The 13392-nt window shown below is 44.4% G+C and overlaps 1 protein-coding gene across 1 annotated transcript in view; it reads left to right on the top strand.

Moving 5' to 3' along the window:
- The first annotated feature begins 11176 nt into the window (after window positions 1-11176).
- Window positions 11177-13392, top strand: part of VOPP1 (VOPP1 WW domain binding protein) — a 108151-nt gene continuing 105935 nt past the window's right edge. Inside the window, exon 1 of the mRNA XM_070617282.1 lies at window positions 11177-11794. Coding sequence (XP_070473383.1) covers window positions 11741-11794 — 54 coding nt within the window. The 5' untranslated portion in view covers window positions 11177-11740. The remainder of the gene's footprint in view (window positions 11795-13392) is intronic.

Genomic DNA, 13392 nt, shown 5'->3' with positions numbered 1-13392 from the left:
AATAACCTGTAGGTGTGCTATGCTGGACACTTCCCTGGAGGTTTTTGTAATCTTTTTAATCAGAACACCTAAGTATCAGCTTCCTATACCCATCATCAGGATCGACCTTCAGATATAGCCAGAATCCAACCACTTCTCCCCACCTCTACTCCTCTTACAAATCACCCTGTCTCTTGCCTGGATTATTGTGTCAGCTTCCTCACTGTTCTTCCAGTCTCTGCCCTTCACTTAGTTCTTCCCCACTGTGCCCAGTCTGTCTTCTACACAGCAGTTGGGGGTAATCCTTTTAAAGTGTTGACAAAAATAATCCATAACTAATTTATAAACGAAAATTTGGGTGAGTTTATTCTGAGCTAAAATGTGAGGACCATGGCCCAGGGCCTTTCTTCACAAAGGAAGAAAGGGAACCAAAGAAGTGAGGCGTACAGAGTGGTTATATACCCCCAAAGAGGATGTTTCACATATGCTTGAAATATCCCTTTTACAATAGTCGTGAGACTGCTCTGTTGGCACAGTGATTGATGGACACAGCAGGTAGGTCTGCCGTCTCAGTGAACACAGCAGGGTGGCAGGTCTGTTGTCTGGAGCTGGGTGATCACAGGTGAGCTGCGTGGTCAAAGGCAAGCACAGCAATCAGTTCCTAGCCTAAGGAAAGATGCTTATCCTTAAGGAAATGCCAGTGTGGGGGGAAGTTGTGCCTTTATCTTAAGGCCATTTGTTCTTGCCATTGTAAATGTTTAAATCAGGTATACAATGCATGCTCAATGGCCACTTCAGGCCCTTTTGGGGAAAAAAAACAAAGTCAGGCCGAATTAGGTTTACACCAAATGGCTTCCTCATATACTCCAATATATCCTATTGCTGGCCATTTCTATTTGTCAAAAGCATAAGCCAGATCGTGTTTCCAGCTCAAAATCTTCAAAATTATATCCCAATTATCCAGAAGGAAATCCTTACAATGGACTACAAATCTGGGCTTCCATTTTCTCTTTGAATTCCAGTCCTACCACCACTACAGGAGCACAGGGCTCCACTCCAATGATGCTGTCTGAAAGTTCCTGAGGCCGCAGCTGCTCTTGCCTCTGGGCCTTTGATTAATTCCTGTTCAGCACCTCTCCCTATCTTTAGGTCTCTGCTCCTGGCAATCTGCCACAGAGGCCTGGCCTGACACTCCTATTTTTCATAATACTCAGCCCTAACCCCCAAATGTTTCACCCAGTTAATTTTTTTTCCTGGCACTTACCAACATTTGACATATACACATTATTTATTCTAATTATCTATCACTCCTCACTAGATTGAAGTGGGCAGCCGCTAGGCCTATTTTGTTTACTTCTATTATCCCTAATGGCCAGAATAGTACCCAGCCCAAAGAAGGTATAGATAAATATTTGTTGAATAAATTAAATAAGTGTTCATCATTCACGTAGACTCCATGTTGCAGAGAGCTGAGTTTTGCAATGGGACTGAAGGTCAACCCAGCCACTCCTTTATTTGCCTCCTTTTGTGACACAAAAGCCCCAGGTTCTGGGTCCTTCCTACTCAGGGGCAGCTGAGCAGGCCTGGGACATGTTCGGTCTGGTGGCAAACAACAGATCAGAGAATTTCTTCCAATTCCAAGCCACGGACTGAGAATTGTTCTAGTAAACAGAATTTTCTTCATCTTATTACTTTTTCAGTAATATCTGTGTGCCCTTATGATTTGTGCTCAGGAAAACAGCCTTGCAGCCCAGCCCCTCACCCTATTCCCCATTCATGCAAAGTACCCACCCATCATCTGGGACCAGGTGGAAGGCACACAGAAAAAGTATCAGGTTGGGAAGAAAGTATCATCAAAGTTTTAACTTTGTATTTTGAAAAAAATTATATAAATTACAGGAAGTTAAACTCAGCAAAACAATCTTCTCAATGGAGATACAGAGGCAAGAGGAAGGATACGTCAGGCACTAGCATATTGTTCAAAATGTAATAGAAACATAATTCACATACATGTCACTACACGTATTACAGAGTGAACACATGCTGAAGTTCTATATTACCTACTAATGAGGGAACCAGTAGGACAGCAAAACCGCTTCAAAGGAGAAAGCAGGCAACTGATCTGAATATATAGCCAGGGAAAAAGTAGGCGAAAGGAAACTCTTGGTATTGATGTGGGGTCGGTGAGCCGAGGAGTCGAAAGAAAGATTTCTTAGACTCTTAAGATCTGGCAGTAGTGCTCTTTTATTTAGAGAATAGAATAGCATGGGGACAGGACCCATGGGCAGTTAGGCTGCTGCATGGGGGCAGGGCCCACGGACAGGAGGAGCCACTGCTGCTGCCGCTTCTGCTGCTTCTGCTGCAAAGTTGGGTGGAGAGTAAGGCTAAATTTGAGACTTATCTCTTTACAAGACAAAAAAAAGTTAAAATGGTACCAGCGCTGGTAGGGTCTGGCCATTGGGCAGTCCCACAACTTTTAGATAAGAAGCAAACCGGATTGAGTAAATGGCAGAAGTCACTGCTTAAATATTATCCTCAGCTAAAGACAAAGGAGGATTTGGGGGGGAGGTCAGTTACGTGAGGTTGCCAGACAGTAAACAACTTAAGTTCTTGCCTCTGGCATTGATTAAGAGTTTCTAGAGATAAGGCCATCCCCCTTCTTCCTTGCACAGAGAGGGAGGCATCTTCACAGATAGAGGTTTCCCTTAGAAATGTAAATATTTCCCAACAAAGGGACAAGCAAATTCCACTCCTCGGAGCCTGCCTCTCATCTGTAGTTTTAAAATTAACCAGCCTAAAAATCCTCATCATAAACCGTTTTAAAATTAACCAGCCTAAAAATCCTCATCATAACCCCCCCCGAACCCATTTGGCCCCGAAATCTTTTGGGGATATGGACGATGGTCAGTCTTCTGTAACTACTTCCAGCTGTACAAGATCATAGAGCTGTCCCTAAATGGGGCCATAGGTACAGGCAGGAGGTTCAGAGGACCGGAAGGCTGCACCCGTGGAGTCCAAGGCTGACAAGGTGTACAGATCCTCTGGCGACGAGAGAAGCATTTGACGAGAGGTGGTCCAGGAGGTGAAACTTTGTTGACATGCAGAAGACAAACAATGAAATAGACAACAAATTATAATAAGAAATACAAGTAAGATGATTAACCCAATGAATAAGGTTTTGATACTAGTCTAGAAACCTGGTCCTGACCAAGAGTCAACCAGTCATTTAGAGATAGGGTAGGGTCAGACATGGACTTAATTTGGTGGCTCATATCAGATAGGAAGCCAGAGATATTTTGATGGTAGTCAGTAATATAAACACAGCATTCAGTTTTTATAATGGCACAAGTGCCCCCCTTGTGCTGCTGTCAAGACATCCAGTGCCATTCGGTTTTGGAGGACTGCCTTACGTATTTGGGATACTTCTAAATCGAGCAGAGAAAGGCTATGCTGTGTATCATTTAATGCTTTCATAGTAAATTTGTTTAGAGTTTCCATGTGCCAGATGACACTTTTGATTCCTAATTGGGGAAGGAAAATTGAGGCAACATGGTCATACCAGTGGAAGACACAGCGTGTCCAGTGCTCTTGCAGGTTGGGTAGGTTAGCAGGAGGAGATATAGTAAATGTAGTTCTACCTTGCATCCAGATGAAGTCTAGGGTGCATTGTCCAATCCATCCAGGTGGCAGCCAAAGCCTTAAGTTGGAGGCACATAGCAACTGAGTGCCATTAGGGGCTAACCAACGTATGCTGGGCCGTCTATCCTAGTCAGTCCCAAACCAATCAGTATTTCTTAAGGCTATGATATGAGAACACATATAACAGGGAATTTTTCCCATAGGTCGGGTGCTATTAGGCCATATATCACAGGTGTGATTGGTTTGTTCCCAACATAGAGTGGCCTTTTGACTGAGTTGACCACTAGTAGGAGTGAGCCAATTTGATACAGTCCATCCTGTGTATATTGATAAGTTGGGGACTTTACCTTTGGAAGTTTTTGTTTATGATCCACCCGTGACAAGGCAAATCTACTTAGTATTTGGGCAGTAGTATTGAAGGAAAAGGTTTGATTGTGGCCAGGGTACTCCCAGGTATCAGAGACAGATGGCCACAAGGAGACATTATGATTAGTAATAGATGAATCCTGTGGAAGAATAGAGCTAGAATCTAATATCCATTAATGTGTACTAAGCTTCTACTGAAACATAATTTTCTCTCTAAAATCACCCTCATTTTTATAAAAGATAGCCAAATTAAGATAAACTAGTTTGCAAAATAAGTGTAGTTTCAATAAAACTTGGTCCAATTATTTACATAAGTGCAGCAAGAATGGCAATTGATTATACAGGCTTTTTAAATCTGCTTTGCTGGAATTTTTATGAGGAATCTCAGATTGAACTCTAAAGGCCTCTCGAGGCCTGAAAAGCCAAGCCAAGGACTTGCCATCAGATTTTGCCTGCAGTACCTCCAGATTTGGGTGGACTCCTCTCTTCTCGAGGTCCCCCAAAACATTCTGAGGCTCCTTGCACCTGCCAGATAAGCAAGCTTCCTTACTTACCGGGCAAGATTGCCAGAATCTCTGTAAACAAGGTACCAGGCCCATATTTCCAAGCAGCTTTATTTCCAGAAAGTCAACGTTATTCCTCAAAGGCAGTATTGTCATATCCAAGCCTGTATATTTCTCAAATATGACATTCCAGTCAAAGCTTTGGTAATATAACAATGTGTCCTGTTATAAGGAGAACAGATCCTTATTAAACTTATGCAAAAACTATATTGCCACGATATAACCATACTCACTCACAAAGAATTTCCAAATTCTGGAGGGATCAGGTAGGGAGAAAAAGATAAATGTTTCATTTCTGCTCATAAAGTTATAATTTCACTAAATTGCTCTAAGTCATAGCATAAGAAAAAAGAGAAAAAGATTTCCTTAAATATGAGAAAACAAAACAACACATCAAAACTCAAGAATATTTCAAACAGAAGTCATAAAAAATTATAATCCTCCTCATCAGTTCACACAGTCCTGTTTAATTGATTATTGAGTTTAATCTTCTGTTAGCAGATCTATGAGCACAGTTTCTCTGTTAGAATTTTGTAATTTCTTACCCAGTTCAGTTTTATAATCTGAAAGTTTATCAGAAACCTGTAGTTTAGAATCCTGTGTCAGAATCCTTTCCAGGAATTTCTCTGAAAATGAAACATATTTGCAAAAGCAAAAAGCATCAGAGTAAAACAGCAACTATCTGTGAATGGACAAAAGACTCAGAAGGGCAATTGACAAAGAAACTTGGCTCCTGTGACATACAACACTTCAAGATAACAACTGGAGTTATGACCAATAACCAGGACAGATCAGAATTTTAAGAATGCTATATAACTGTAAGACACCTATATTAATAACATTCACCCACATAATACCACCTAAGAAAGTTTATCATCGCTTATTTGACAATGCTTCCCATGTAGTTTAACATACCAAATAAGCCTAATTAGTTTAGAATCTTCCACCTTATAGGAAGATAGAGCAAATTTCTCTGTGAAGCCCCAGGGGCTCTCTGAAAATCTGCAGAGAAATTCTCTTCCTTCATCCAGGCCAAATGTAAGCCTTTATTCAGGATTTGAATATTTGACAAGAAGCTTGTCAAAAATACCAAAAGACTTTAAAACACTTGTTCAAACAATGCTCACTGTCAGACAATGCTCAGGTATCCATTTAAAGTGACAACAGAAACAATCAAAAATCTTAAGAGTGACCTTAGTCATTAAAACAGATTTGTCTTGCTCAAAGGAACACCTTTTATAACCTCTTTATCAAGAGCAGACCAAAAGTTCAGGAAAATTATCTTGAGAGAAAAAGCAAATTTTAATTTCTGCACCAGCTTATTATTAACATTAAAACTCATTTACTTAACTGGATTTACTTTAATCTTAGTCTACTTCACCAGGCATAAAACTCCTTTCAGAATTTCTCCTTCACAAACCTACTACAACTTTCTTTTTGCCTTCAGAATTTGTCCCAAAGTCTTTCTTTTTTCCTTTCTAGTACTTTAGGACAAATTTATCTTTCTTAACTCATCAAACAAAAATACTTCCATTCTTTGTACCTTCTTTACTGAAAACATACATTTTACTTTCCTTGAATATAGAGCTGTTTTCCTCATTAATTTCCAGTAGCTTTCATTATATAGGTTAATAAGACCTTTTAACCCTTAACAGACCATAGTAAACACTAAAAAGGTAAGCAATTATGAATTGTCTTTTATATCGGCATTCTAAACACTTCATAATTTCAGAAACACGCCGTTTTACAATAAAACACAGGGCATGCTTTTTAATAGACCCAAACGCTTTTAGCCTCTTTACAATAAGAAGCCAAAAGTAAATAACTCAGGTACGTTTAGCAATAATGTTTCAGTGTTCTATCCAATTCAAAAATGACCCAGATACTCAGATTTTTATCATTGAACTTAACTTGGCAAAACTCAAGATTGTTACCAAAAAGAATTTGGAAGCTGTTTTTCTTTTTTTTCCCCAAGTATACAGACCATAAAACAGTTATTGTACCCACTTTTATCTATTTAAACCGTTTGTTTCCAACAATTATGTTCAGATTACCTATAAAAACGTCACGAGACATTAGACAAAACTGGTCATCCTTTAAAGCTATTATTTTGCTGACGAATTTAACAGACAACGTGAACTTATTTGACTAGTAAACCCAGGCTGCATGCCTGCATCGTATGCAAATACCGACAACTCTGACAAGACTATTTTCAATCAAACCAACAAACTTAAACAAGCTTTCATTTACTAAAGGTTAATTCACATTGATGAGGATTTTTAGGCTGCTTAATTTTAAAATGGCTTATGATGAGGATTTTTAGGCTGGTTAGTTTTAAAACTACAGATGAGATTCAGGCTCCAAGGAGTGGACTTTGTTTGCCCCTTTGTTGGGAAACATTTACATTTCTAAGGGAAACCTCTATCTGTGAAGATGCCTCCCTCTCTGTGCCAGGAAGAGGGGGGGATGGTCTTATCTCTAGAGGCTCTTGGTCAATGCCAGAGGCAAGAACTTAAGTTGGTTGCTGTCTGGCAATCTCATGTAACTGGTTTAGGGTGGTGGTGTCTAACCTTTCTAACCTTTACTTAATCCGATTTGATTCTTGTCTAAAAGTCATGGGATCACCCAATGACCAGACCCCACCCGCACTGATACCATTTTAACTGTTTTTCATGTTCTTTCCTTTGTCTTGTAAAGAGATGAATCATATACCTATGCCTTATAAAATTAGCCCTAACCCTCAACTCGGGGCAGCAGCAGGAGCTCTGACTGCCCGTGGGTCCTGTCCCCACGCACCAGCTCTGCCTGCCCATGGATCCTGTCCCCATGCCAGCGGGGGCAGCAGCAGCGGCTCTGCCTGCCCATGGGCTCTGTCCCCATGCCAGCGGGGGCAGCAGAAGCGGCGGCAGCAGAAGCTCTGACTGCCCATGGGTCCTGTCCCCATGCTATTCCACACTATTTTCTAAATAAAAGAGCACTACTGCCAGATCTTGAGAGTCTAAGAAATCTTTCTTTCGACTCCTCGGCTCACCGATCCCGCATCAACATCACGTTAACTTGAAAGACATTGGATTAATTTCTACTACATTTAGAATTCATGTAAGTGCTTACTTTAAGCCAATTAAACAGAGCTCAATTTTGGCAATACCATCCGGAGGTAAAATATCACACATATAACGTACACATAGACACACGTACACAGAGACTGCACAGCTATTGTGTTTTTTACCGATATTTGTGGTGAAGATACTCAAGATGCTAGATTTTTTGGCAAGGGCACGCTTATGGACGTTTTGCCTCTCCCCTCCTCTCTCTTTTTTTTTTTTCAGTATTAGGAATTAATGATGGGCTAGATAATATTTCCTGGAGAGGGGAGATGATAATCCTTTTTGTGATAAAGGAACTAGGTGGAATCTGAACTGCCTCTAGAGCTGTATTTCCAGTTTTTGCAAGGATTTTCTAAGAACAGTTGCTCTTGATTTCCCAGAAACTGGATTGTAACTCAAATTACATTCCAGGTTGATCTACCTGTCCAACTGCATCACAAAGACACAGAGAAACCCCTCAAATTTTCTCCCAGATGGAGTCAGAATGCATTCGCAGGGTGGATCTCTGGGGATGCTTAGGGGCCTTCCCCATGGCAGTAAAGCCAGTGTGTCTGATTGACAGCAGCTGGAGAAAGGGTGCAGAGGCCGATTGCGGGTGTTGACATAGTTATAAGATTTAGTCAAGTCCCGCTCAGCCTGGGCACTTTGTCTCTGAGCCAGCACAGTTGAGGCAGGGAAGCAGGAGGCAAAGGCCTAGAACTGGCTGGAGGCTGGGGCTCCCAGCGCCAGGTTTGAGAGTTAAATCCCTGGCAAAAGGCTTATTTTTTCAATTTTACAGAAGGTCAAGGTTCTGCTCAGGTCCAGCCTGAACTTAACCTCCATTTGGTGGCAACAGAGGAGTCTTGGAGATTGGCGACTGTCCTAATGACTTAAGTGGCCAACCCATGCCCACGTAAAATTTATATATTAGAGATAGAGTCAAGAAGGAATGGATTAATTCATTCTTCATCACCCTGAGGCTTAAGGTACTGATTCTCTTCAAGCTGAATGCCACAATTTGCCCCATAGAGTAGCCATGGGCAGCAAATGTGGGTTCATACAGCCATCCAAGAAAGTTGCCGATGGAGAAGTGAATTTAGATCCATCCTCAAAAAAGAGAAAGATACAAGGAAAAAGGGCACTTACCAGAACATGAGCTCACAAGCTGATGAAGCAAGTTCCCTGTACGGGCCACCAGAAATGATGCGGGGTCAGTGAGCCAAGGAGTCGAAAGATTTCTTAGACTCTTAAGATCTGGCAGTAGTGCCCTTTTATTTAGAGAATAGAATAGCATGGGGACAGGACCCATGGGCAGTCAGAGCTTCTGCTGCCGGCATGGGGACAGGACCCATAGGCAGTCAGGCTGCTGCGTGGGGACAGGGCCCATGGGCAGGAGAAGCTATTGCTGCTGCCGCTTCTGCTGCAAAGTTGGGTGGAGAGTAAGGCTTAAAGTTAAGGCACAGGTGTGTGAGTTACCTCTTTACAAGACAATAAAAGTTAAAATGGTATCCGTGCTGGTAGGGTCTGGCCATTGGGCAGTCCCACAACTTTTAGATAAGAAGTAAACCGGATTGAGTAAATGGCAGAAGTCACCGCTTAAATATTATCCTCAGCTAAAGAGAAAGGAGGATTTGGGGGGGGGGAGGGATCAGTTACGTGAGGTTGCCAGACAGTAAACAACTTAAGTTCTTGCCTCTGGCATTGATTAAGAGTTTCTAGAGATAAGGCCATCCCCCTTCTTCCTGGCACAGAGAGAGAGGCATCTTCACAGATAGAGGTTTCCCTTAGAAATGTAAATATTTCCCAACAAAGGGACAAGCAAATTCCACTCCTCGGAGCCTGCCTCTCATCTGTAGTTTTAAAATTAACCAGCCTAAAAATCCTCATCAATATGAGATCCATAAATTAAATAGAAAAGTGGTTAAGGTTCTGACCCTAGCAGAGGTCATTTGCATTTTTACAGGATGAGATCATCTATATTGTCTCTTGAAAAAAACCGTTTGCACCTCTAGTATACAACTAGGCTTTCCCCTTAGTTTTCTACCAGTTAGTGACTGCCCTGAAAAATACTAGTAAAATGCCTCAATTGTCAATAGTAAGTCAAAGTTACTAGGGTCCCAAGACCCTTGTTTGTCTTGTCTGAGGTGCCTTACCATGACTATGAAGGCCACAGGCTTATTTTCTGCTGTACTTTCAAGTTCTGGTTCTATCAGGAATAGTCTGCTGGTGCATGTTTTATAGTCATCAGATGAGTACATGTGTTGAAACCTGGAAAGTGTTTGAGACTCGCCTTAAGTGACACCTATGTCATGAACTTCCTTCCTCCACCTCCAGTCAAGGGTGGGCTCATGTCCTTTATGCTTCTTTATTATCCTCGACTTCCCTGGTCTCTGCACTCAGCACTGTATCATAGTCATGTGAGAAACTCTCTTCTCCTTTACACTCCAGGTGTAGTTTTCTTACATGCTGGCCCTCCAGCTCAGGTGGTCTACATCTTACAAGTTCAGTAAACGCTTATTTGGCCCACATTGAAATCCACCCTCCAGCTGCTGAGTTTGAGGTGCCCTTTGCCTCTGTGAACCGCCTTTCCACCCCCACTACCTGCGCCCTCCATAGTTTTTTCGCAACGTGCCTCAGATTCCACCTCATTTGTGCAGTTGTTCAACGTGGTCAAGTCCAGGCAAGGGCAGGAGGATGCTGGCATAAAAAGCACTGACAACTAAGTAAGAGATTGTAGGGGAGGAGGACATTTCCTCTCCCCAAATGTGGGTTCGTCTGGCTGGAGAACGAATTAAATTCACATGAGACAGAATAGCAAGAGAAAATTAAACAAAGCTTTATGAGGAACCATGGCCCGGGGCCTTTCTTCCTGAAGGAAGAAAGGGCACCGAAGAAGTGGGGTGCACAGAGTGGTTATTTAGCCCCCAAACGGGGTGTTTCACATGTGATTGAAATGTCCCTCCCACAATAGTCACAAGATTGCCCTGTTGGCACAGTGCTTGATGGATACATCAGGTAATGGTCTGCTATCTCGGTGGGCGTAGCAGAAGGCAAGTCTATGTCTGGAGCTGGGCGGTCACAGGTGAGGGCAGCAGCAATCGGTTCCTAGCCTAAGGAAAGATGCTTAATCCTTAAGGAATGCCAAAGTTGGGAGGGGGAGGGAAGTCAGTTACAGGAGGTTACCAGACTAGCACAATAAAATGCAGATTTTAAGTCCTTGCCTTTGGTATTGATTAAGAGTTTTTGGAGAGTAGGTCATCGCCTTTCTTCTTCCTGGTACAGAGAGGGAGGCACCTTTTACAGATAGAGATTTACCTTACAAATGTAAACGTGTCCTAACAAAGGGCAAGTTCCACTCCTCAGAGCCTCCTTCCCTGTCCCAGTTTATCAAAAGCAATCAGCCTCAAATAATCCTGATGCCAAAGAGACATATCTTGGCGTGGTCAATTCCAGGTCCCCACAAAATGAAGTGCAGGGAACCTTCTATTCCCAGTCTACCTCCCTCGTCCCTTCGCTGTTCTTCCCGTCACACGTGGGTAGGGCGCACGCCCCGGCGGTTCGCAGGAATTGGAAGAGAATGAAGAACATGGAGGCACAGGACGCAAGATGGAGCAATGGGTTCATTTACAGCCACCTCCCTCAGGAACAAGCCTTGCCCGGCGGAGACTTTGCTTCTCTTAATAAACCTTCCTTGGTCTATTCAAGGGTGACAGGACGGTCTTCCCCGAGGAGACATCTGGCAGCTCCTCTTCCCCTCGCCTGGCTTATGATCCCAGTCCCAGCTCCTGGCGCGTGCTCTCCCGCTCCGCAGACCCCGGCGCCCAACAGCTGTGCCTCCAGTCGGGGCTCGGCTCCCCGTGCCCACGAGCGCGCGCCCAACCGGACGTGTCGGGAGCGCGCGGCGGGGGACGATGGAGCGCGGGGCGGAGCGCGGCGAGGGTTGCGCGGCGCGTGCTGGCTCCCGGCACGCCCGGCTGCCGCCCGGCTCCCAGCGCTCGCTGGTCGGAGGCTGGAGACCGCCCGCCTACTCGCCCACCGCGGGGGAACGTGCTGCTGACCCGCGCCTGCGGCCTGAGAGCCAGGCGCGCCCGGAGAGGACGCGGAGCCATGAGCTGCCTGCCGGGGAGGGTGGTGGCGCTGCTGCTTGGGCTGCTGGTGGAGGTAGGGGCCGGTGGCCTGGGCGGCTCCGCCCGGGTCGCCTCCCAGATGCACTCGTGGAGCGCGAACAATGCAGGGGGCTGAGCGGGGCGCAGTACCGAGGCGCCCCAGAAGACCATCTGAGAGAACACGAAAGGTCGAACGGCAGAGAGCCACTTCCTCACGGACCTGCATAAGTCCCGGTGCTGGAAGGCGTGGGGACCCATTTGACAGGGAGGCTACTACCCCTGGGCCCCACCGCTGCTCCTCACTGTCCTGTGCATTTACCCCTACCCAACACCGCCTGCCTCCCTCCCCCCGTTGCTTATTTCTCTCGCTTCTCGCGCCGGTTTGGGAGGACTCGGGAGTGACCCTTATGTGCTGTACGTCCCCTTCCCCGCTCCCGCCCGAGGAGGGCCCCGGATCCGGTCCGGGTAAGGCGGGAGGTGGGGGGGAGAGGACAAGGTGCGGGCGCGGTTGGGGAGGGGTGGTCCTGGGACTGGCGCAGGCGCAGAGAGTCCGGGACGCCCAGCGGTTTGAGGTTGGAGTGGGTTGGCAGCTGGAGGGTGGGGTTGCGAGCGCGTGGAGATGTAGTCGTCAGAAAATGTCACGGTAATGCCAGCGAAGTAGCAGAGATGAGCAGGAGGAAACATTTCTGCTTGTGAGTGTGATTTGCTGAATACAAGAGAGGAAACTTGTTGAAGTGACTGAGGGTGAAAATGCCTGGTGACTGCAACCCACATTGGGACCCCGGCCGCTCCTGGCTCCAAGTGACACCGTCTGGTGGGGCGGCCATTCCATTCTTGTTAAAGCGGGTTCTTTAAAACGTGAACTAGTGAGATTCTGGGGTGAAGAGCCTGAATTAGGGGTTGTTCAACTCCCTGCTCAGCTTCATTATTTTGAAGGGAAATCTGCATGAAATTAATGAAGTCAAAGTAAATGGGTAAGGAGTAACTTACATCTCTTTCTGTCTTTCCTATTTTAGAGGGTTGTAAGACTTTAATAGTTGGGTGTTAGTGCTGGAAATGACTACTTGGTTCTCTTCGTTTATTAAAAAATAATTGTTATAAAATGTTGGAAGGGAAAGTCTGAGCTATCTTGAAAGGAAAGTGGATGGAAAAGTTTCTTGGGCCATGCTCCGCCATAGCAAAGACTGCCTATTTTTGTTCCTAATATCCTCCTGGCTTGGTATTTAATGTTTTTGTGGAGTGCCTCCGCAATTGCATTCTTTCCATTTGTTCAGAATTTTAAGACTTCAGGAATCACATCTTCTTGATGACTTCCCAGACAGAAGAATGGAGAAGTGAATCTGACAGCATTATTTATATAAAAACAAATGCACTTGCAATGCCCCGTCCCATTTTAAATCAATGCCTGGTGAAATTATCTAGCATCCATTGGTTCCACCTCTCAGGTCTTTAGTGTGTGGTGGTGTACTTTGAATGTAGCCTAGATTGCCTCAGGGACTCAGTTCTTTCCGAAAGAGCAACAAATTCCTGTTTGTTGCATAGGAATTTATCATCATAATAGAGAGTCCAAATCATGTATGAAAGGTTGAAGCATCTTAAAGGCAACTTAAAGGCATAACTGTGACAGCACTAAAACTGAAATGACTAAGCTGA

The sequence above is a fragment of the Equus przewalskii genome, chromosome 4, assembly GCF_037783145.1.
Source record: "Equus przewalskii isolate Varuska chromosome 4, EquPr2, whole genome shotgun sequence".
Taxonomy (NCBI): Eukaryota; Metazoa; Chordata; class Mammalia; order Perissodactyla; family Equidae; genus Equus; species Equus przewalskii.
This window is presented reverse-complemented; position numbering and strand designations above follow the sequence as displayed.